Genomic DNA, 25,601 nt, shown 5'->3' with positions numbered 1-25,601 from the left:
GTTACCAGGTGAATGTATTTGGTAGTACAACAGTTGGGAAGAGTTATTTGGTGTTTAGCTCCTGGTGACAGCCCAGCTTTGTCCCTGTCTGTGCCCCTGGCAGGAGGAGCAGGGGCTGTGCCCAGGGGGTACAGGCTCCATCAGCACATGGAGGGGACTGCCCTTTAACCATTGCAGCCAGGAGGACTGAAGGGGCAGCATTGCCACCCATGCTTTGTGTTGATAAGGACAAAAATGCCACAACTATCCCAGCAGAACATGGATTTCTCCCTGGCCTGCAGCAACACCATGCCAGTCTTCTGATACTGTGAATATTCACCAACACACTAACTGTGCTCTCGGAATTCTTCAGCCAAGTAAGCAGAGTTACTTCATCTGTAAAATTGAGTGGAAGACTGAGAGTCTTTAGCACAGGAACCTCAGAGGCTTCCCTTGGTTTCAGTGCCCAGGGGAAAGTTAACAGACTTTGAAGAGCTTTTAATTGAGAGAAGTGTTTGGGTGGTAACTGCAGCTTCAGGGACAGAAGGCCTGCTCAAAGCTCCTGAATACAGAGACCTTGAGGTGAAATTTGGATCTGTGAATGTTCCTGTTTCCTAGAACTCCCAGGCTTGTAAAGTGCTGCAGAGATTTGCAGACTGTTAAATTCTACATTTTTTTCCGTTTTATTTTTAAATATTGAAGTGAGACTTCCAAGTCATTCATAAAATGTGAATGCCTCATTGTCTGTGTTCTCCTTGCTGTTATTAAGTATGTACAAGATGTTCAGTATTGTAAAAATAAATAAATCTGCTTATGGAAATTGTGAGCAGAAGTGTTTGCCTTTAAGAACAGTTCCAGTGAGTACATGTGTGTTTGCATTGTCAGGTTTGCATACGTGTGCCATCTGTTTCAATGCCATTTTTGTTTGTTTTTGTAATCCCAGGACTATACCTTGACAATGTACTTTCAGCAAGCGTGGAGGGATAAGAGGCTGTCCTACAATGTGATCCCTCTGAACCTGACTCTGGACAACAGAGTAGCTGACCAGCTGTGGGTGCCAGACACCTATTTCCTGAATGACAAGAAGTCCTTTGTCCATGGGGTCACTGTGAAGAACAGAATGATTCGTTTGCATCCAGATGGAACAGTCCTTTATGGACTCAGGTCAGTGTGAACCATTTCTAACTCTTCTGGCTCTTAATTTAAAACCATGATTAAAAGCCTAAAAATAAACCCCATTCCTTGCCTTTCTTAATGCTATTCTTTTTATTGCTGTATTCAGTATAACTGATGATATTCCAGAAAAAAAAATTAAATTAAGTATTCTAAGGACAGATAAATTTTTCTTTTTTTTTTTTTTTCAGTACAATTATGGAGATAAAATGCCATTTTTAGTACAGTTCAGACACTTGCATTAAGAACAGATAAGACTGTAAATATCATTTGAAATACTAATTCAGGATTAAAAGCCTGGTTTGGAATTGCTTCCTCAAAGGAATTGAAATAGAAAATACAAAATGAGGATTAGAGGAAAAAATGGAAAATGTATATGCTAGATGAATTGGTAGTTTAACTGATATATTTTATAAGCATTTTTGTGTAAATATTGTATTGGTTTGTATGAACCAGCTTCTGATTTTCCCTAAGAGGTGTGACTTGAAATGTTCTTCTTGTGTGTGCGTGTTTGGAGAGTGGGGACTGGAGAAAGCAGCAAGAGGGCTTCACTCTTGAGGAGATCTGAAAACTGGGGCAGATGTCTGGTTAGCAATGTTTGTAGGAAAAACAGTTACTGAGAACCTGGCTGGGAGGTGACAAAACAGAGGGCAGGCATGGTTTGGGTTAACAGTGGCAAATGCAGAGCTGCTGCTTGGATTTGCCATTTGTGTTGTGTCCAGGTGTGGTTCCTGTGGGAGCAGGAGGCTTTGGCACTATGGCTTGGAGCAAGTCTGGAGTTGGTTGTTGTTCAGTGGAGCCTTGAAGCAGAGTTGTAGTTTAAAGTGAAATATAAACCACCTTCTTACTACACATCTGTGTTACTGCAGTGAGAGCAAGAACAACAGTGGATTCAGCCTAACTTTCAATTTAAGACTCTGAAATCATAATCTTTATTTTTCAGAATAAATTAGAAATAGATGAAACATTTCCTCCTTTTCATGAAACATAAATAGCAAATCAGTTTTAATATCTTTTATGAGATGTGATAAAGTGAAATGGTGTCTATTTTTTACTTAAAGCTGTTTAATGTAATTAGAGGAAACATTATTACTGCTTGGATCCTTTATTACCCAGGGTTATTTTCTTCAGTACTTTCAATCACAATATGGTATCTAAAATGGTTTTATAGTAATTCCATGTGTTTGGTTGGTTTTTTTTTTTTCTGTTGTAGAACTTTTGCACAGCCCAAAGTTAAAGATCTTTAGACATATTTTTTTTCTGATCAGGAAATAATTTTCTAGTCCTCTGGTATATCTAGCAATGTCAGATTTGGGATTATCCCTGTAAGACTCTGCTGGGTACATCTCAAGTGTTGTCTTTGCCCTGAGAGGGATGGGAACTCTGCCACTGTTCCTTTGCTGTGCTGAAATGAGCTGTGCTCTGAGGGCAGTGGCAGGATGAGCATCCCCTGGGCCCCCCTGCCCATCCCCTGGAACTGCAGAGCCAAGAGGGAACGACCCCTCTTGTTTCTCAGACAGTCAGAGTGTTGTGGTGCAGACTGTGGCACATGGACAGACACCTCAGAGATGAGGACATGGCAAGAAACCCCCTTCTTTTGTGTCCTAATCATTAATGATCCATGGATGATCCACGGTCATCCTTTTGTGATGGAATGTAGAGGATCCCTTCTCTTCCTCCTCGTCAGCTGAGTAGGTGAGAGAGGCTGAAATATCTTACAAACCCTGGGCTGGCTGGGGCAGATGCACTGGTGGTACCACGACAGGATTGTGTGAGGGATCATATTCTGCCTTTGCCTTCACTGGACCTGTAGCAATCAGTGATCTAATGGTAAGGTTTCAGTTTTATAGCATTAAATAGCTTTTTCTATCTATTTCATCTAAATCCAATTGAGAGTTAATGTCATTTCAAGTGTCCACAGTACTGATACATTTAATGCCTGCTTAGTAATAATTTCCACATATCTTAAAAATGCCTGCTTAATTGTGTTTTCCACATATCAGCTAGAGAATTCCAGACATTACTGTTGTTCTGAAAATCACCACTACTCTTGCTTTGTTATTTACCTTTGCTTACACTTGCAGTCACATATTCTTACTTTGAGATGTGTTCTACTAAAGTGAGGTTCCTTTAAGTATCAGTCTTAAATTTTTTTACCTCCCTGTGCCTCTGTTGATAACCAAGTGTGTACATACCTCACATGCACACACACACGTGTGTTACTGTGAATCTGGCTGCATTTACCCTGATTGCTGTGACCAAATGCACTGAACTGCAGGGGATCTTATCAATGTAAATGTAACCAGCCCATTCTTTTATGTCCCTATGGTTTAATCTCTATTTCATACACAAGCAGTGATCCCTGAACATTGTTCTTTTTGGTTTTGTGAGCCCATACATGGTATTCATGTCACATCTGATCAGACCTGACATTGTGAAGGTAAATTCCAGGAAGGACCAGGAGGCACTTTGGGAAGCACCTGGATTGTGCTGTCACTGAAAGAGGGGAGGGAAGAGAGCAGTGGCTGCTAATGGCTGTGGACATCTCTGTGGTTGGCATCTTGTCCTCACAGCTGCCCTGGGCACGCTGCAGGCACTGGGGAAAGGCAGAGCTGAATTCTTGACCATTTTTTTACAGAGAACATGACAGACTGGCTACTTTTAGGTTAAGAAGGATTTTTGTTTCTGAGGGATATCTGCCAGCTATCTGTGCCTTGGGAAAATGTTTTCTTTCATGTTATTTTCATATTCCATCTGGCAAGAAAATTCTTTGCTGCCAAGATCAGGACATTCAATAGATGATATACTTAAATCACCTAAATGGTAGAAAATTGTAAACATATAGTCTTAAATGAAGAGTCATTACAGGGAAAATTGCTATGTTGGTAGTTAAGCTGACTTGCAAGAGGATATTAGTGATCTGACAACATATATAAAACAGTAAATTTAGAGATTTGAATCTAGGATAACATTTTACAGTAGGGTGAGCAAAGCTTGAATAAGATATGCAGTCAGAACTCAAGAAAAAAAGTGGGTTTAATTAAATGTCTGTATGTTAAAATATCTGGTTTATATAATACGCTAAGCAGAGATAGGTGCTACAGTAGAGAAGTTTTGTTATTTTTAAAATTTATTTATATATATATATGTAAAAAATTTCCTCTGACTTTTGACATCAAATCTGTTCTAAAATGCAGATGGAAAGTTCAGCTCTCTTCCGCTTTATTCTGTATAATTCTGGGGAAGAACCTCTTTTCTGATTTCTTCATCCTCTGAAAGTACTGGAAGTTCTCTGAGGTTTTTCCAGGGATGGAATACAAGATTTGAGAAGGGTGACAAGCAAGAGCCTCCTGTTTGCCAGTTTAGAGTGCTGGGTGTCAGTCTGGCTGGAGAAGTGGCTGCAGCCAGGGCTGTTCAGGTGGCTCTGCAGCATCAGCAGTGCTGGCTCTGCCTCTCCCACACTGGTCCTGTCCCTCCCCAGAGCCCTGTGCTGGGGGATGAGCTGACACTGCATGCCCAGGGGCACTGGGTGCTGCTGTATCTCTGCAGTGGGATGGGTTTATGCTTTTTGTAACTGGTGTTTGTGGGTGTTTTTCACTGAAAAACAGAATATATACAGAACTTGTGCTGAGGGGCTGCCTCCTGGGTGGGGGTGACGTTCCCATCCTTTCAGCCAGCAGGAAAACCAAAGGAAGTGGAACAGAGCAGTTCTGTCAGAAAGAAAAGATTTGTCTCATTTGAAAGCCCAACAGTTTTACTTGCCAAGATCCATTTAATACATTGCCAACTCTAAGTTTCCAAGCCAGCCAGCAATAATTCCTAGTTGACTGATGGAACACAGTAATCTCCCATAAATGAGAGAATTATGTGTATGATGGGCTTGCTTTGTCTTCTCTCTATTTCCTGCTACCAGCATTGAGTCACATGAATCCAAAATAGTCCTGGATGCTTGGATTTTGTGTTGTCTCATCTGTGCCTTCTGCTGTCTGCTCACTCAGTTTCAGCTGCTTAGAAATTTTCACTGTTGCAAGTAAAATAGATTCGCCCACACTTTGTTCTATTAAAATAGCCTTGGGCATTTGTGTTGTATTAATAGACTCGTTGAGCAGTTTAACTTCTCATATTCAGCTTATTAGCTACAAAATCTGATGGACAGTTTGAAAAGGAATTGCCCTTTCCAAATGTCTTTAGTTCTCAGACCATGCTCTTGGACAGGTGAATTGGTCATACCATCTATCCTTCAGTAAATCTTCTGATCTTTATTTTTGCTACTTTTTGCTTTTTTATCTTATTTTCTTTTTTTTTTCTTTTCCTCCTGATAAGTCTTATTTTTTAATTAAATTCTTCAGGATAATTTGGAGGTAAACTTCCATTGCCCAGTTTGAAATCCTTTGTGCTGGCTGGAGCCCTGGCAGTGTTCAAAGCCAGGCTGGAGCAGCCTGGTGTGGTGGGAGATGTCCCTGCCCACGGCAGGGGGGATTTGGGAGCAGATGGTCTTTAAGGTCCATTCCAATGCCTAAACATTCTGTGATTCTGTGAATTAAAGTTATGTCTTTGCACTGCCTATAATATTTCAGATATCCATGTTATTACAAAATTTCCTCTGCAAGAAAGTGAGAGATCTCTCCTACCTTTTTGCTACAAAATTATATTTCCAGAAGCTGGACAGAGGTTGTTTAAAGGCTTTTAATGCTAATCATGCCAAGCAAAAAATTTTCTCAAGATCTTTCTAAGTGGGGATTTCAGAAAGGATACAAAGGACCTGGCCTTCTTTTCTGAGGGGAGGATGTAACTTTGGGTGCTCTGTTCTTGACCCTGCTCCTGTCAGGGGGGTGGGTGTTCCAGCACATGGATGTTTCTCTTGGCTTTGCAGCCTCCACTCCAGGTGGGGCTCGTGTAGCCTCAGGGGAGAAAAGGCAATAAACCCTCCAGTGAGGTGCCCTGTAGCACAGAAAGCAGAGGTAGCACCTCAAAGTAGTGTTGCCATTCGTTAACATAACTAAATAAATATTATGCATATTTTTATGAGGGTGGAGAAAGTGTCAGCAGCTTTCTGTTGCCCCAGTTAAATATACAATTTTTTTTAATGTTGGATATCACTTCTTGCCTCTCTTTTTACCTCCTGTGAACATATAAAACTAAATTTCTTAAATGACAATAAGGCACATACAGGCATTGCAAAAAGTAATTCGTTTAAGACTTGTTTGAACATGAGAATCTCAGCCTGTGAACAAGTGTTTCTGTTGTGTTAACTGAGTAATTTTTGTATGCCAGTGCTCACATTTATAGATGCAATTACTGACTTTGCCAGCACTTGCCCAAGGTAATTCACAGTCAGACATGCTGTTGTTTCCTTTGGCGCAAGAAATGAGGTGAACTGGATTTCTGTGTCCAGGTTTTCAAGGTTGTTAGCATACATACACATGTGTAAGAACCCTTAAATCTTGGGTGCACACATTCAAAGCAGGAACTTTTTCAAAACTTGTAGAAATAACTGCCAATTTAGTAAAACTTAATTTCAAATAGAAGTCATGTAACTGTTGTGAACACTTGAAAAAATTGGAATACAGTACAATTCCGTAGGATTTTGAGTACAAAGCATCATCTGCCTTAACAAGAAAGCAGATGTGACACCAGCCCAGTGTCATCCTTTGGAAATCCTGGGGCAGGAGGAGTGAGAGCAGCTCTTGTCCTGTGAGTCAGCACAGATCCAGGCTCGGGAGAGGAACTGGGAACCCCCAGTGGTGCTGAAGTGAATCAGTTGTTGTTTTAAACAAACCAGGGCTCAGCTCCAGCCCAAGGGGTGGGCCAGAGTCTGCTTTTCCTTCTCATGCAGATAGTTCTGTTGAAGGTCCCAAGGAATAAAGCACAGAATTAGAACTGTTCTTTCTAACAGTGTATAAACTGAAGACCTGGACATGAAACAAGTCCTGCAGCTTCTCTGCTCGGTTCTTGCATTTGTTAAATTGCAAAGCTAAAACGTGCCTTCTCACAGGGGTGTTGTGAAGATTAATTAATTAGTTTGTAAAGTGCTTTGATCCCATAAAACACTCCATAAGTGCCAGGCATTATTATGAAGAATTATAAAATGCCAGCCCAACGTGCACCTTGGGAAGGCTGGTTTGGAGATACAAATGTGCTGCATCCTCTGCAGGATCACATTGTTCACTCCTCCCACCCAGCAACCCATTCACAAAACGAGCCAATTTTAGGAAAGATGCAATTTTTGGAATAAAAAGGAGATCACCGGCTGTCATAAATATCTTTTTCAATTAAGGGCTTATAGATTAAATATGCATTTTGCTGTAGGATTTGGAATGGCATCATTTCACCATCCATCCTCAGCAGCAGGGAGGGTATTTGTAGTTTGAATATCTCCACTATCTGGAGGAAAACAATGATATCTTTCTATTTCAGTTCCTTTAACAGATTTTAAGTATGGGATAAGTATTCAGAAAGGTCTTTTGCTTTTATTTTTTATGAAGTGGCTGTTAAATCATTAGTATGTGAATAATTAATTCAATTAAGCGTAATAAGAAAAAAGCTTTAAGTCACAGGAATCGTTTCCATTAAAAGCCCTATTATCCAAGATTATTACATTACATTGAAGTGAAAAAAAATCTGAGTTTTATTGCCTAACAGGCAGACTGTGGCATTTGCTCTATATTAGCAAGAAAAACTCTATCAGCTGTAGAACCATGTAATAGTTTAATTTCTCTGAGGGCACTGCATATTCCAAAAACAAATAGAGGTCATCAAACATTTAATCTTAAATTAAAATTTAATAATTTATATAGTTTAGAATTACAGCAATCTGTCATTTTCCTGCTGTAATGTTTTTAATCATATCACATTTGAGCTGGTAGTTGGTGATGCTGAGAATGGAAATTTTCACATTGAAAAGTCTCAGGATGCTCTGCCCAAGGCTTAGCTAAATAGGATGGATACTAAATGTATGTATATACACATGAGCTTAAATACATGCTGTATATTTGATATATAAATACAGTTCATATGCAAGTACATTCTACTTGCACATATTTTTTTGACTAAAACTGGTAAAATCTGAGATGGAGGCCATAAGTAGGGGCATGGGTAAGAAAATCTAAGTTATGACACTTTATAAGTGTCTTTATAAGTAAAAATACTTCTTGTGGGTCACACAACACAATTTCTGATTGTTCTTATGATTGTACAGAGGAAGCTTTTCTTTGACATATTTAATGTAAGACATTGTAGAATACTGTTTATTAAATGAAGGGGTCTTTTTTTGTCCTTACCAAGTGTTATATCTGAAGGTGCAAGTATTTGGGCTTATTTTTCATTCCCGTTAAATACCTTATTTTGGTGACATCCCCCCGCCAAAACATTTCCTTTATGTTTTAATGCACCTTCTGGGAAGAGAATAGCTGATTTGTTCTCCCACTGTTTTATCATACTTGTTGTTGAACTTTACAAAATAGTAAAATGGTTTCTGAGAAATAAGAATTGCCTAAACTCCTAAAGTCTAGAGGGGTTTTATATATATTTGTTTTCCTCATCTCCTTGGATCTATTTTGTGTTTTTTTAATTCTCTGAAAATTGAAATTTCTCATGGTCCTCAATGTGCAAATCAACTGAGGAGAGCTTTCCTGGAACAGTGGTCAGTCCTGCTTAGAAGAGAAGCTAGAATAAGGTATAAGAAACTCTGCAGCTTTGTGGTTCCAGGTGAGTTCTCCAGTCTCTGGGAATGTGGGTGAGTCACCACAGGAGAGCACTTTGAGCTGTTCTTGTCCCTGATCTTTAGGCTGGAATGCAGCCACTGGCACTGGCCCTTCACCAGAGGCTTTTCTGTCCCCCAAATCCCCTGTAGAAGGCAGCAGTGGTTCTTTTTCTGCTGCATTTTTGTTTCTGAATATTCATCCTTAGAACACTCCCTGCTTCTGCTGGTCTAGAACCATCGAAATGGAGAACAGAGAGAACAGAAAAGGTTTGGAAACCCTTCTTTTCAATCCACTCGAATGTGCCATCTGTAGGAGCAGATGGGAGAGGTGTCTCAGGGCCAGGAGGAGCCCGAGAGAGCAAACCCCAGGCAGGAGCTCATGTCAGGCCAGAGGGGACCCAGCAGTGACCCCCTGGGTGACCCCAGGCTGTTCCTCAGCAGTGGCTGTTCCAGAGCAGGAGGTGTCTCAGGGGGTGTCACCAACACAACCCAGGTCCCCCTGGGTGGGCTCTGAGCACTCGATTGTTTCTGAGCAGCTGCCAGAAAAGAACAAATCTTGGGGTCCCTGAATTGTTCTCATGTCTGAACTGTAAATCCACAGTCAGCATTTCCCAAGGAGGGTTTGCCACAGTGCCTTCTCCTCCTCAGCTTCTGAATGGAGAAGTCATTATGTTTTTTCCATCTTGCATCATTCTTGAGAACAGTTTTTAAAAACATTGCAGTAAACACAGGTATCAAATACTCCCGACATCTTTCAGCAATTACACTTTCTGTGGCTCCTGCAGCTGTGCCAGTCACCCCACTGTGTGTCCACAGCAATTCCATCCCAGTTTTCCTGCTGCCTGATGGCTCCCAGCTCCTCCTGTTTGTTGCCCAAACAAACACTTACAGCTTATAGGCATGTTTGCACTTACTGACAGGGGTCTCTCTCAGGCCTGTTTTTTAAGACTCTGACAGTTTGAAATACTTGTTCCAAAAATTTATCTTGAAAAGTGAAAGGCACAGAAAAGCATATGACCTTTTTATGGGAAAAAAAAATCTCCTTTTCCCAAAGCCCTTTGCAGGATTGTAAAGCCATTGGGGATTATAAAGCTAACATTTGTTTCCACTTAGAAAATGTTGTGACAGACCTTACCAATCACTGCGAGGCTAAGGTGGCTTTGCTGTAGGTGTTGCATGTCAGCTTTTTTCCTGTTTAAAGTGGTAATAGAAAATTTACTCAGTATATATTGAACAGTGTTATGGTGCATTCTCTTCAGTGTCAGAATGGAGAGAAGCAAGGAACGTGTGGCTGTTGGGGAAACTCTTGGAAACCTCAGGTTCACTGGCATTAACTAAAACTGGTACAGTATGATTAGGACCAAGTGGTCTAGCACTTATTTTGCAGGCTTCCCTCATGGATCATAACTTTTCTAACCCACTTCAGTGTGTTATTTCTGTCCATCCCAAACCTGTTCCCATTTGGAAATACGTGGATAAACATCAGAAATGTTGGAGCTAGAAGGAAAAAGTTCTTTATTACAACATTGACATCCACAAATTCTGTCCCTTTTTTTTTCTTGTAATTTGCAATTGTGACTTCATTGTTGTGCCAGTTTTTACAGCAGTTGTTACTGGTAGAAATGCTAGCAAAAATTAGGTAACAGTAGGTCTTTGTAAGAAGTGAGTTTTAGAATAATAGCCATGTACCTTAAGAAGGCAGTGTAGCTGATACTGCACAGGAACACAGTTCAGAATGCTTCTGCTTGTGTGGGAAAGTGAGAAAACATGAATTTACTGTGATCATAAAGCTTGCTACAGTCTGCCTCATAGATATTTTTACCGAAATATTCCAAATTTCAGGCAATGAAAACTGCGTGGAAATCCCCTGAACTGCAGGGTGTTTGTATGTGGTCAGCTGAGGAGGGAAATTATTTTTAGCCCTTGCTGATAAGCTCTATCCTTTCGGGGAGATATCATCACCTGTGTTTTCATCTTATCAGTCCTCTCTAGAAGATGGTCCTGTCTGCTCCATTTGGTTCTCTGTGTACAAAGCAGAGATGGCCATCAGGGCACGAGATGGAAAACAAGACAAAGGCAAGGAGGCAAATACTGAATATTCATCTCCCCGTTCTATTTTTAATTGTACACATTAGGAGCTTATTTCACAGTTCTGTCCCAGACTACCTTTTATTCTTGGCAAGCACCTGAGAGTCCAGCTCTGTGCATCCTTCAGCCTTGGGCTGTGGCTGTTCTGCACAGGGGTCTCAAAGCACACCCAATATTCCATTGTGGTTATCCTGAAGTGCCTTTGGATGTTCTCTCATAGTGTCAGTGCTGCTGCAGAAATGGCAAGTAGGACAGAGAGGAGATGACTTTTGTTGCTGTTGGATTTTTAAAGAGGTGATAGAGTAGCCATAAGAAAGAGATGCCATGAGTGATTTTCCTACAACTTTGCTATGCCTTCCAGAAATACCTTCGAGAGCTGCAATATTTATTTGCAAAAGAACTGTGTAAGGACACTGCTGTGTGTTAAAGAAACATCCACCCCTTTTCCCAACCAAATGGAATAGTTTATTGCCTTTTGAAGGAAGAGATACTGAAGATTAATTACTTTTTCATAGCCTTTTGTCTTCAGCTTCTGAGGCAAGGTGGTTTTATGTCATAGAGAAGACTCAGTATAATTTCAGGAAAATTATTTGTACATTGCTAAAACTGTAGGATATGGATAAAATGTTGAAGGCTGGTGTTCAGAAAGGTGTTCCTAATTTGCAGTTATATATCTTTTATAATACAAATACAAAATACTCAGCCTTGTTTTGAAGGGTCCCGAGGTAATTTCCAGATACATATAATGCAGGATTCAGAGTTAAGATGTTTTTAAAGTGTTTCTTTAGCTTAAAAAAATCAGAAAAACAACTGAAAAATCTGAGGAGGCAAGTTCCAGTTGAGATGAAAATCCAGCTGTTTGAGAGTATGAAGATCTTTGTACCCAAGGATTAGGAGGAACCCTTTCCCCTGCCCAGGTGGTTCTGTAGGAACCCCCTGATGCTGCAGGTGGGGCCCCAGTGCAGGAAATCAGCAGCACCTGCAGTTCCCATCTCAGGCCTCCTTCCACCTCTTTTCTGCTCCTGCTTCAGTACAGACCCAGAACTTACCTGATGGCACCCTTTCTTTTCTTATACTGAACACTTCACATTATTTCCAAAACCATCTGAAGTCTGACCTGTGGAGATGTCTCAGAGTCCAGTCCTGTGCTGGTACGGTTGGTGTTCTGGTGGCTTTTTCTTTTTTGTTGTTTTATTTTGTTTTGGGTTTTTTTTCTGTGTTATTTTTTTTTTCCATGAGTACTGCAGGTATTTTTCATGTATTGAAGGATTGCCTCCTATTCCAGCTGTCTTATCTGGTCACAGCTTGTCTGCTTCACCTCCTTTAATTTTCTTTAAGGTTAATCTTTCCATTTTATTTCAATACAATTATATCTGTGATTTATAGGATTGCTGGGAAAATAGGCTGTGTCCTGGTTCTAGAAGTAGTGGTAAGATTGAACAAAGCACTGACATTGTGAGCAGTGGGGACACTGCCCACAGAACTGAGGACAAGTAAAAGGGCATGGAGAATAATATTGTTTAATGTCAAGAATGAAGGTAAATATTAAGTGTTGCCTCTGCTATTCATTATAGATATTACAGAACCTTATTATGGATATTAGATCAATAGAAGGCAGTTAGGAAATACATCACTAATAGATGCAGTACCTGAGCTGTATAGCTTCAGATAGGCAAGATAATTATGAATGAATCTTATGAAAGAAAGAAAACATTGATAAAGCAGGTTTTTCACATTGATAACTTTTTTTTAAGTTGTTTGTCACTGCAATAGGTAACAAAAATGGCTGTTGTTTGGATCTGTATATTGGGGTTTGTCTTACGTATGTTACTTGTGGCCAAGCTGATAATCCCAAAGGGTTTGCTGGGAATAGCTCTGAATACCACTCCTGTAATCCTGGATGTGGCAATGGGGGTGGGAATATGGCAAATTTAGTAGTGTGCCCATGGCACATTCCAAAGGGTATTTCTAGAAATAAAGTATTCTTATACTTTGAGACTTCTAGAATTCCATTTTAGTTGAGAGAAATGGAGTTGGATGTGAGGGTTTTTTCATGTTCATTAGTTTTGACAGGGATGAGCAAGTGAAAAATTTTATTCCTTGCAGTTATTTGTTGTTCAACAGCTCCTACCAGCCCTGGAAAATAAAATGTTCTGAGTGCTTTTTAAAAGATCCTGATAGTTCTGACCTAGTGTGACAAATAATCTATTGTCTTCCATTCTGAAAGTGGGATATCAGTGAAGAGAACAGGGTTTCAGCTCTGCATCAGAGGATTTATCTACTAAAAAAGCTTTAGTGAGGACACTCTATACCCAGGAACATGGGAGAGTTTCCACTTGGGTAAACAAGTCCCTCTCAATGTTGGCACACAGGGTCAATGGTAGCAAAAACATTCCCCTTCCCTATTGGAGCATAACTCTGTATTATTTTCAATGTGGAGTAGTAATGAAAATACCCTCCCCCAATTTTTAATTGATCAAATATATTCTTAGCACTGACCACTTTGCTGTGAAAATGTGTTTTCTTCTCCCCTTCTGGCTTTGTTTAGGTTTACTGCTCTGCCTCATCCCTGTGTGCTCATCCAGGCCTCCTGATCAGCAGTTTTCTAATGCAAAGTTTGTACAATCTCTCAAACTTTTGGAAAGCCAGTGTGTTTTTGTGGTCAGTTTTTCATTGAATTATACTTTTTTATCCCCTGAGTTATTGTTTTTCTCTAAAATTTGGCATGTGCTCTGTTTTCTTTTTCTCTGTATTGTAGGGGAGGGGGAAGGGAGAAGGGTTTCCTTGGATTAATAGCGCTGAACTGTCAGTGTATCTTGATGTCATGCTGCTGCTTCCTGACTGTTCCTTCCGGTGCAGGGTTCTCATCCCAACCCAGTGGGCCCATTTTTAGAGCACTGTTTTGGAGCCACTGTGACAGCTTCAGGAACTGGGGAATTTTACTTGGTTTGTCTAATGAAGATTAGGATCTTGGCTAATGACTACACAGTCATAAGTGATGATGCTTTTCCTCCTACTCCCTTGTTGCTTAGAGCATATATTAATGGTGCAGATGGCAGTGGCTGAGCTGTGTGATAGTTGGCTTTCCATCTCCTCCTCTCGTGACATTTACACCATGCAGAGAGGGTGTCTTGCCATCTCCTGAGTTGTGGAGGTTTGTGATTCATCACCTGCCTTTTAAATCCAACACTGTGATTGTATCTCATTGCTGAGGCAGAGCTTGGACGGGCACTTTCTGCTTTTAAACACACCTGTGCCAAGCTTTGCCTGAAACCTTCAGGGAAATCCCAGCCAGGAGCACCGAGTGTTCATTCCTGCTGACAACATGTGGAACCTTCAGGGCCTGGTTTGTGTGTGGAAGTGTAAGTCCTCCTTTATGCCTTCAGAAGATTCACAGTGTTAGTCTGGGACCTGACCAGAACTTCAGCCAAGATTCACAGGTGCTGAGGGTTCACTGAAACCATTCAGGGGTACTGAGGGTTCACTGAAACCATTCTTTCCAATCACTAGAGCTTGAGTGTAATTTGTATGTGACATGTGGAAAGTAAATACTTCTACTGCTTTCTTTGCTGTTTTGCCTTTCTTTCCTACTCATACATTTCTCCATTCTTATGGCCTGCAAGAAACAGAGGGATAATTTAGGCACAACTAATAGAGACAATTCCTTAAAATTTTGTTTCTTCTGTTATTTTGTCTGTCATGGCCAATCTACTCCCCAGATGTTCTATTACTGCTTCTTTCACACAGTAATATTGATAATTCTGTCTTCAAACATTTTCGGGGTTTGTTCTTCAGAGAAGTCACAGAGTTTTTGTATTTTGCTCATAATTTAAGGGCTTATTTACTTTTAAGTATCACTGCTGGGTTCCTGATCATTTGTTGCAAATACTGGGGCAATTTGGTTTGGTCTATTGAGCTTTTGCTTGCTTAGGAAAGAACCTGTGTTGCAGGTGCAGTCAAAGGAAGTTCATTGTTATTTTTGCAAACTGAGAGGATGGTTCTTTTCCTGTCAGTGCATTCTGCCCCTGGTGTCTCCTTACCAATTACATATATGTGGTTTCTGGCCATACAGGGATGAAAATCTCTCTATTTGAAGCTTGCAAGGGGAGGGGGCGAGGGGGTGATGAGCCTTTGGGTTCCAGAGAAGTGATGCTGAGAGAGAGGAGAGAGACTTTGAGGGCTGTTCTGGCACATGTCAAGGTCCATGAGATATAAACAGGGAGAAGTGTGAATGGAGAAGTGACCTAAAAAGACATGGAAAGGACCTGAAGGGAAACTTGGATTTCCTCCGTCCAGAGTTGGGCTGCCCCAGAACGTGGTTCTCGTCACCTAACACAGAAAATACAAAGGCTTTGCAGGATGTGGAGTTTGCCCTCTGAGTAAGGTGCTGGTATTCTGAATTTAGGAGTGTCTCTGCTATTCCAAGAAGAGAGAAGTTATTAATACCTTTTTGAAGTTCTGTTGGAATCAGTTGATTAGAAGGTGACTGAGGAAATGGAAAGCTGAGGCAGATCTGCTGCACCACAACCCTCCTTGCATGCTTTCAGCATCCAAAATTTGAGATTCTGACTGTTGAAAATGCTGGCAAGTACAGCCATGTTGAGCGATCTGGTTATTACCTCATGTTTGTGTCTCTGGGAGATGTGGGTTACAGTAAAAGCAGACTCCACTTAACTCCAAAGAACGGCTTCTGTGGTGCAGTGCTGACACTCATATGATTTGTCTTCTCATTTGTCAGCTTGGAGGGGCATCGGGGAAAAACATTTAACCTTAACAAGAGGGTTATTAAACTGCTGACATTGTTTGCTAAATTTCTGGTCTACGGTTAGAAATGAGATTTGCCACCTATAAGAGAGATTTTGCAGAGGCACTGGCTCTAGCTTTAGGTTAAATCAACATATGTAACACATGACAGTAGTGATGAATTCTGGTCAGTGCTTGAAATATCTGAAAGTAAATTTTTATCTGAAATACTGAAATGTTGTGACAATTAAAAAAACCCAAACAAACAGAACCCCCCCCCAACAGATGGATATTTCTTCTTACGCAGCATTTAACCAGATACTTGAAAACACATATTGTGAGATGAGAATGCTGGACTGGCTCACTCAGAATTATCTTACCCATTCAAGACATGACAGAGATAATTTTCATTAATTGTTCCATATTTCTGTCTTGGGAACCCTGCTTGCCCGTGGCAGTGTGGCTGTGTCATGACAGTGTTTTCTCCTCCTGCCCTCACGGTGCAGGCAGTGCTCACCTGCAGTGCCCATCCCTGCTCAGGCTTTTCTCTTGAGGACTGATCTTTAAGAAGCTCTTCCAGCATATTTCCCACAAGTACTGGGGCTCAGAGAGGGAGTGAGGGTGATGTTACTGTGGGGTTGTTATCCCTGTACACTGAACACATTCAGAGGTGTTGTGCCAGCTGGTTCATGGGCACTGAGCTCAGCTCTCCCCACCCTCTGGGTGGATGTGCCCACTGTGCTGGCATTCCAGGGCTTTGGAGAAGGGCTGTGGCTGGATGGCCATTGCTCCATGCCTGGCTCAGGGTGGATGGGGATGTGCAGGAGAGGACACAGAGCTCCAAAGCCCTGCTGTGCCAGTGCTGCTGTGCCAGTGCTGCTCCCACCGTGTGGGTTCGTGCCAGGATTTGTTTGCAGTCACCTCAGAGCACCTGTGCATTTAATCAGGGAAATGCTTCCCAGTGCCCTGCATTTGATTTACTGAGTTTCAGCATGTGTTGTCTGATTGTTAATGTATGAAAGACTTTTAGGTAAAGCATAGGAGTAATTTTAGAGATTGGTTGGAAAAAAAGAAAGGAAAAATACACACTTTTTACAGCAAAATGATCACATTAAAAATTCCCTGAATTGAGGGAATGGATCCAGGACAGGTCTGACATATCTGAGAGAAGCATTTAATTTCTCATCAGATGTACATGTGCTGTGTTGGATAGGACTAATAGTTTTCAGCTGACTCTTCACCTGCCTCAGATGTGAACTACTCATGTTTCTTGGAGAAGTGAAGGTTCATGGAAAGCCAATGTAACATGGAAAGCAGTGGGGGATACATTTTCTAAATTAAATTGTAAAAATACACAGTACAAAGAAATCCTTCCTGTGTAGCTTATGTATTGATTGAACTTCCCCTGCAGTGTGAAGTGCTACAGAATGCCAGGAGTGATACCCCCTGTCTGCATCAGTCTGGAAAGCAGAGACCTGATTAAACTCTGATTAGGATCAGTTGAACTCGGGTTCTCTTTGATACTCAGGTCGTACACTGTTTGCTAATGGTGTTGTGTAGAGAGTCAGCTCAGGCTCTTTGGCAGGTCAGATCCAGTATCTTCCCAATCTAATGGCTTTATTGATCCCCCATGCAAACAGCTGACTGCACAAAGCCATGGATCCTACTGGCACTAGAATGGAGAAGGGACCTGGGTAAGGTTACTGAAGCTTGGCTTAAGGGAATACAGATTCTATTTATTAAAAAGCATATTTTGCAGCAAAATATGGTAATTAGGATGAGGTTCCTCTTTTTTTTTTTTTTATTTCAGTGTATGCATTAGAGTTCTGGCCACTGAGATCCAGTTAACTGAGAAGTTTCAAAGGTTTTATTTCATGAACAGGGAAGGACTGACTGGATATCCCAAAGCAGCCCCTGTGCAGCTTTTCTGTTTAGATTTCCAGCGTTCAGAGGGTTACAGCTCTGATCAAGCCTTCAGTGCCTCTTGCCAGTATGGTGCAGCTGGTATGCCAGAAATCTTTGGGGTGGTTTTCCTGTTTCTGTTCAGAACAGAGTTATGAACATTCTGAAATGAAAATGAGGAAGAGAAAGGTTGTAACTGAACATCTGAACTTGGGCACAGAAAGATTTCCCTTTGGAAATGGATTTCAAGAGGAAAGCTGGAGTTCCCTTGGATGCCTGGTAATTTTAGTCATTAGGTTTGACTCGTTGTGCTTCTCTCACTCATCCAATGAACTCTTAGCTAAAGTCGAAGTGATCTGAAATGTTCTGGTTGATCTGAAATGATCTGATTTGGAAACATTCAAGGAGAACATGGCTTCCCATTTTCAAAATAATATTGCTGCTGCTTTAATATATATTAAAGCAATAAGTCTATTTGGTGTCTAAAACAGATCAGATAAGAAATGGGATGTATAAGCCCAACAAAATGAGAAGAGCACTGAGGCCAGGTGTGACACCTGGCATGTGATGGGAGGCAGTTCCAAGTAATTTATTTTTTCATTGTGAAAATAAAAAGGAATTCACTGGCTCAGGTATCATGTCAGTAGAACTATTTGTCAGGGGAAAGAAAAGAGGGAGTATGATCAGAAATCATCTTATTTACTCAGTGTAGGATTTGATGTCTAATCTCATTTATTACTTTTTTGTAGTCACATAATGGTAACTTTTTGCAATAAAAACTAAAACCTAAAACCACTTGAGGTGTTAGATTTGTTGTTAACAGTTTTATTATTCATTGTATTGGTTACAGGAATTAGTAGATCAAATAATATAAAGAAATTAGAGAAAAACATTGGTAAAAAATTAGATTCTTAGGAATGAAACTGTATAGATCAGTGCTAAGTATTCATTGGGGTATCATGACAATAATATTGTGGTCAGAGTTTGTTCTCTGTTAAATCTAAAAATTGACTTGGGTGATGCAGCAGTGAAGTACAGTTGAGGAATGATCAATAATAAAGATTTGTGTAAAATCAAAGCTAACAGCCTAGGTGATAAGTAATACTTCTCAGTCACTGAAACCCAATTCTCACTGGCCTGTCTGGCCAGGATTGAGAATGGGATTTGGCCACAAAAAACAAAGGAGAACAGAGCTACAGGGCTAAGCCCTCCAAGTCAGAACCAGCTTGTTTCGAGGACAGATGATTAAGGAACAAATATCATTTATGTTGTTATGTAAATATGAGTGTGTGAACATATTTGTGATGTATATGAACTCCAGATGCTTTGGATCTCTAGGATCATCTGTGGTATTTGTTTGTATTCTCTCCTTATTGACAGTTGGTATTACAGTGATATTTGAAAGGATGTCAGTAGGGCAAAATGACACATTTGGATACATCTCTTGCTGTGCCCTAAATATCGGAGTGAAGCTGAAATATTTATTTGCAAAGCAAGAGATATTGATCCTCTGACAGTAGGCAGTGACACGGATATTTGGGTTATTGTAGGGACTGATTACAGCAGATTTAATCAGCTTGTTCAACAGTAGTACCAAAGGGGGCACTTTCTCTTTTTTACTTGTGGCTCAGTGTTGAGCCTACAGGATGCAGGAGGGAAGAGGAGGGTGGGGACAGCAGAGGTTTGAGCTACATCATTCTCTTTCTGATGTGCTCAGTGACACCCGTGCTTCCAGCTCTTACTGGACATTTTTAAAAAATAAAATTATTTTCTACAGTTGTTTGATAGTGGCTCATCTCTCAGGTAGAGAATGAAAGAGGTAGCAGAGGTCAAAGTATTTTGCCAGAGCACTGTGAGGCCCTAAAGAGCACATTCCAGGGGAGAGAAAGCTGTGCTGCTGTGGGGGAACTCAGGATTTGCCTCCACGTGACACAGGAAATCCGGGGCTCTTAATTTGGGGGGTTGCTCAGCCTGTTTTCTCAGTCTGAATATCTAGTGAAGGACAGTTTGGTTTTAGACCTATTCAGGGAATAGGGAAAGGGAGAGTATCCTCTGACATGAGGAAAACCAGAGCAAAGCCCGCTCTCCGTTGGTCCCACATTGGCTCCTGGTGAGGTGCCCAGTGCAGTGCCCTCTGGAAGGGTCACAGATGGGCACTGGGCACAGCCTGGCCAAAGGCAGGAGCTCCAGGGCACCAGTGTCAGCACATGGGGATGGAGCTGCTCATCTCCTGGAGGAGGATGTTCCCCTCCCTCATCCTCCTTCATGGTGAGGAAACCCCCTGGGGTGTTTGTACCACCCACTTTGACACCTGCTGAAACCATTACTGAGGCATTTTGAGGAAGGTCGGATTGTCTATGGACAGAAGGTAGAAGAAGAAATTAAGAGAAGCTGAGTAAATACTTCGTTCCCAGCCTGGTGAAGTTCTGTTAGAGAGAGTGAAGAGAAAAGAGGTTACATGTTTGTGAGCTTTTTTTTCTTTTACTAGAATTACAAAGGTTTTTAATAGATGGTCTAATGGGGAAAAAAGGCATAGAGAGTAAGTGGTCTAATTGAAATCCTGCACAGAGACAACCCAGCTCTCCTTGCATGCCAGGCTGTGCAGATACGTGTCGAATAAGAATTGAATTATTAAGTAATAACCTGTGTCTGTTATTGTGCTGTGCTTTGCACAGGTTGCCTTCATGCTGTCTCCCCGTTTAATTGCTTTTAAAGTGTGACTCTTGCTTTAGGACAGGGAGAGTTCATTTTACTTTTGTCTCAGAGTTTTGCAAGGGTTAGAATTTTATGGGTTACTGCTTTGCTGTAAAGTTTCTTGAAAGAAATGTAATAATTTGAGGTCTGTGCTAGAGGGTCTTTTACTGACTTCTTCTACCTTTTTGGATCTGAGAGTGATTCTGCTTACGAAGAATCCACTTAAATTTATTATTTCTATTGACATTTTCCTCTGGGAAATGAGCTGTCTGACTCACAAAAGCCAGAAGAGGAAAGGGAGCTTTGGGCTCTAATCTTACTACTTCTGTAAGAATTACTAAATAAGCTGCAATCATAAAACTGAATGTGCCTTTTTTACTGAAGATTGTTTTGACTTCCACATTAATTTTTAACTCGAGTAGAACTTCCTTTCTCCAGAGCAGTGAAAATACTTTGCACTCCGTTTCCCGGAATAGGCAGGTCACTGGTGACGTTCCTGGGGGCATTTTGTGAGAGGGCAGGACTTGGCAGAAATCAAATGCACAGAAAGTGCAGGTGAAGCACATCCTGGAGCAGTGACTGTGGTCTCTGTGGGAGCTCATCCTGCAGAGCTGGGGCTCCCCAGGGACTGAGGGAGGTGCAGGAGCTCAGGCTGTGTCAGCACCGAACCCCCTGGAAGGGGCTCCCCAGGAACAGTGTCTGGCCCTGCTGGGGTCGAGCACTGCGGGGTTTGGGGGTCACTGGGGGGTCACTGCCCTCTGAGACCTGATGGAACATCAGACAGACCTGGGGGCGAAGGAGCCTGTTCTGCAGAGCCAGGGGTGCACTGTGGGCTGGGGGCTGCTGGAGCTGTGGCTCTGTTAAGGCTGTAAAAGTTCACACTGTTTTAACTGGGATGATTTGCACTTCTGGGTGTGTTTTCAGAGGCAGTACCACCTGCACAGTCTGTGCACTGAAGCACTGTGTATTCCTTGGAGAAGAGATTCCTTTTTTCCCCTGGCTTTTCAGTTAATTATTTAAGCATTGTATCTTTATGATCCTGGAATAAAAACTGTTCATGTAGGGTATGTTTACAGTCCAGGTACTCATTAGAACTCAGCACTGATTATTTTTGGCACTGAGAATTGATTAAAAAGCCACCAAATTTATGTGTCTCCTTAGAAAGTTCTCTCTTCGATAGTTAGAGAGAGTCTGTATTTAATGTGATGTAATATCAGAACAACTGAATTAAAGATGTTTTCTATATATGATTTATTTTATGCAATATGATCTGGGTGGTAACATTATAAAATTTTAAAAGAAAGAAGGGGAAATAATTCACTTTTTATTTCAGTGCTGATATTATCTGAGTAAAGTAGACATGCAGTTTTCACAACTAGAATAAGAAATGTGTTTTGCAAAATATTTGAAAATAAAACTGTTGCGTTTCCAGTGATGGTTAATAAAGCAAAGGACTGTGAACTCTGTGTAAGTGGAGGAGATGTACTAGGTCTTCATACCAAGGATGCTTGTTTCGTACTACTCATCATGCTCATATGGTTTCATTTTCTGTAAGTCCTGCAGTGTTTTAGCATTCTGCCTTTTATTTATTTCTGTAGAAAGGGAGAAGTGAATGCTGAAAGACAAGGATACATTTCGCAGCAATAAAATATTAAAATTGTGAAGTGCTCCTCTGAGCTCTTCTGCCATGTTATGTGGGTGTTATTTTCTAGAGGAGAACGTATTACTTCAGAGAAAGGTTTTGAATAAATTCAGTCTAAAGCAGAGTTTATTGTAGCAGAAGATTTTACTGCAGAGTGATGTGTGCTTTTTGCAGGGGTTTAAATTATGAACATGATGTTATGACTGAGTTTTAGACACAGGGACAGGATAGTAGGAAATGCTGTCTCACTTAAAGAAAGGTACTTATATGGCAGTACAGCAGGAAATTGGGCACATTGCATGGAAATGTGCAGAAAGTTGTGGTTCTTTTGAGTCAGAATTCTTTTACCAAGAAATAATAGCCAAATTCTCCATTTTTCCATGACTCTTCCCTGTGGGGATGCACATGGCAAAACAGGCTGTCCAGCAGCAGGGAAATGCAGAGCTTCTTCCCAGGAAAATCAGAGGCACGTGGGTTTTAGTTTCCTCTTAAAAATCTGCTGTGCTGCTTTTACCAGCAGTACCAACCCCAGCACAGCTCACTGAGGCTGCAGTTCTGGGGGGGGCTCGCTGGCTTTAGCAGCTGCTGGCTTTTCCTTTCTTGTGTTACAACTGGCAAATGCTTTAGCATTACATCCTTCACGTTCTTACCTTGTGTTCTGGCTGTACCTTCTGGCTTTAACAAATGCACTGAGTGCTTGCAGAGAGCCCCTGACTGGTCAAGGATTGCACAGCACAGAGACAAGGGGAGATATCTGCCTGTCATTAGATAACGAGCTCCTAATGGAGTCAGGAAAATGAGCTCCTGGCACTTGGGTTGGAATACTCCAGAAATGTTGAGAAGTGGTGGTAGGAGAGAGCATGTTACAGATTCTGGGTAGCATGTGCATATCATTTCATCTCAAATAGAGACATCAGCCTCAATAAAACTGTTCTTCTTGTCCTGTAAAGCTACTTTGAGAAACTCTCTATGCTGTTTACAGTTGAAAGATAATAGTAGTCAATAGCTGAATGTTTAGACTTGATGTTGAACTTGTAGAAATGTCACTATTTTTTATCATTTGTTATAGCTAACTCTCAAACTATGATCACACAAGGGAAGCTTTTCTGTGAATAAGCAGGAGGAGGAAAAATTCTGTGAACTCTCTAATTAGCAAGAAATCTATTTGAATTTAAAAGTAGATTTGTTAGTATGTCTAACACCCTTGACATGTGTCTAAATCCAGTATTGCCCAGGAGAGAGACTTATCACACTGAAGTTTTGTTCTCAGAATTTCCCTGTATTTGCAGCTGGTTCTGCTGCTGTCACAGATGGTTTCCAGCTGCCTGCAGAAGGACTTTTTCCAAGAAGCAGAGGTGAACAGTGGGTTGAGCTGCAGTACATGATTTCAGTGAATAATGCAGAGAGTTCTGACTCCCAGTCATTGTGAGCAGAGGATTCTTATAAAGTCTTGATAAGGAGATCCAGTCTGTGGTTATCTTGGGAGCTCTTTGGGTTGCTCCTGGTGTTGCTCGTGGGGAGTCTCTGCCCTCAGGTACCCAAAGCTGAGGCAGAACCTCAGGCTGCTTTCAGCAGGATGTACCTGCAAACATTTAAAGAAAGAATCAGTCTGTTTATTTTCCTGGGCCTCAGCTCAGTCTCTGACTCCACAGGCCCCTGATCTGTCAGGGCTGGAGCAAAAGAGCTGTTGGAAGGATCTCACAGTCCCTCAGAAGAGCCCTCAAGTTGTCACCTTCTTGCTCAGCATTTCTGCAGTGTCTGTAATCCTGTAATGACAGGGCAGGGCTGCTGCCTTCCAGGGCACAGAGAAGTTTCTGTTCTGCTTATTCTCCACAGCTGCAGAGCCTCTGCAGCTCCAAGAGGGAGTTGGATCCTGTCCATCTCCACATGTCATTGGCATTGCTCTCCTGTCCTCCAGTGCTGTTTTTTCTTCACTAGTGATGTCAGAACTGTTTAAGTTGCTATTTTGAATTTCAAATCCCGCTTGAACTCATCAGAAAATCAAAATGTGTAGGATTTTGAAAAACTGTCCCTCCATAGCACTAAAAAATAAGAACTTCTAACACCTCTGGGATGGTATTATAATATGGGTATTAATTTCTGCATCACTCTTAAGTTTGGAAGTGTTTAAAAAAGTTCTTTATGGCCTTCACATTCGGCCTGTGAAAGGAGCAGGTGCAATTTCCAGTTCTTATTTGAATTGTAGAACCTCCCCAAGGTTTGGAGATGAGCAGATTTTCAACTTTCTCAGAAATAATAGTTTATATGAATAATTTTGAGTTATTGACAGCAGACTTTTCTGACAGCAAGTCAGTTGTGGTGCAGGTTTCTTTGCTTGTTTGGACACATGAAGTTTTCTTTAGGTCTCCATAATCCTTCATTTAGTCAGTTTAGTGGTGCTTCAGGGTTTGCTTTTTTTGTGCTTTGTAATCAGTCTCCATTCAAAATACAGAGCACAGAAGAGGAAGGTGAAGACTTGTTTTCACTGTAGGAATCATAAATATCACAAATATCATAAATATCTCTTCCTCTAACAGCAGGTGGAGATGAGTGTGAGGCAGTGCTGGGGTGTTTGTTCCATCCAGGGTTTCTCTGGGTGCTGTTCTGTTCATCCCCAGTGCCTGCAGTGCCTCCACTCACAGCGTTGTTTTTTAGAAGCTTTCACTTTTCCAGTGTTTCTTCTCAAGGTTACATTATGCAAAGTACAACATTATATTTTTTTACACTAGTCCAGGCTGTATAACAAGTATTTTCAGACCTTTTATGAAAATTGAAGTATCTCTGCTCTGGGGAATAGGCTTTAGTCCTGTCTCAAGCACTCCCAACTGCTGTAATGAACTCTGTCTGAAAAGGTTTGGGTCAGGTGTCCTGCCTTTAAAAGTGTTCTGAGGTGGCAATTCTTGCCTGCTCTTGCTTTAGTAATTCGATTTATCTCTTCACCATGAATTGCAAACCACTAAGAATTATCAAAAGGTAGTTTTGTTGTTTAAGTAATTATAAAGATGAAAGAGAACTTTTTCTACTTTACCATAACTGTGAAGTCAGGGTAAAAAAATATGAGAGATGTACAAGGAGAGGAAATGACAGATATTTTATTTCAATGGATTTGTATTATGGATAAGAATGAACAAACAAGTTGAATTAAATATATCATTTTGGCTTGATTCAAACTCTGCTTTACCAACCATTTCCATTACCATGCCCCTCTTTTCTCTGCTTTCTGGCGAGGTGAGGCACTGTTTCTTTTAATGGTTTGATAATGTTCCCTCCAGAGCTCTTATCCTCCCTGTCTGCAGCCTTCAGCCCCCTTTGTGGTATTTGCTGCCCCCAAGATGCTTCAGCAGGTGTGGGAGAGTTGTGGGTGCTCTGCTCCCATCAGTCACACACACACTGTGCTGGGGGTGGCACAGGACAGGGCCTTGGCTCTGGGGGGGAGCCCCACATCTGGTACACTCTGGTGGGAAGTGTTTAGTGCAGAGGAACCTGTTAGAAAAATTAGTAGTGAACCAGGTTTGTATTGACCACGATTCTTGTGTGTGTTTAAATGTCTCGTGTAAATCTGGGCTCCTGCCTTTTCCTCTGTGAACTACTGAAATTCTTCTGAAATTCCTGACTGTAACATACACATAGATATAGAAATACTGAGGAAAACAAAATAACAAACCTCCTCCCAAACCC

The 25,601-nt window shown here is 41.2% G+C and overlaps 1 protein-coding gene across 4 annotated transcripts in view; it reads left to right on the top strand.

Moving 5' to 3' along the window:
- Window positions 1–25,601, top strand: part of GABRB2 (gamma-aminobutyric acid type A receptor subunit beta2) — a 126,682-nt gene that overhangs the window by 39,687 nt on the left and 61,394 nt on the right. For all 4 annotated transcript variants that reach the window (XM_032702825.1, XM_032702826.1, XM_032702823.1 and 1 more), the window contains one exon: window positions 923–1,143. In XM_032702825.1, coding sequence (XP_032558716.1) covers window positions 923–1,143 — 221 coding nt within the window. The remainder of the gene's footprint in view (window positions 1–922; window positions 1,144–25,601) is intronic.

The sequence above is a fragment of the Chiroxiphia lanceolata genome, chromosome 15, assembly GCF_009829145.1.
Source record: "Chiroxiphia lanceolata isolate bChiLan1 chromosome 15, bChiLan1.pri, whole genome shotgun sequence".
In the NCBI taxonomy this organism is placed as follows: domain Eukaryota; kingdom Metazoa; phylum Chordata; class Aves; order Passeriformes; family Pipridae; genus Chiroxiphia; species Chiroxiphia lanceolata.
The sequence above is the reverse complement of the archived record's forward strand: the minus strand, read 5'-3'. Positions and strand labels throughout refer to the sequence as shown.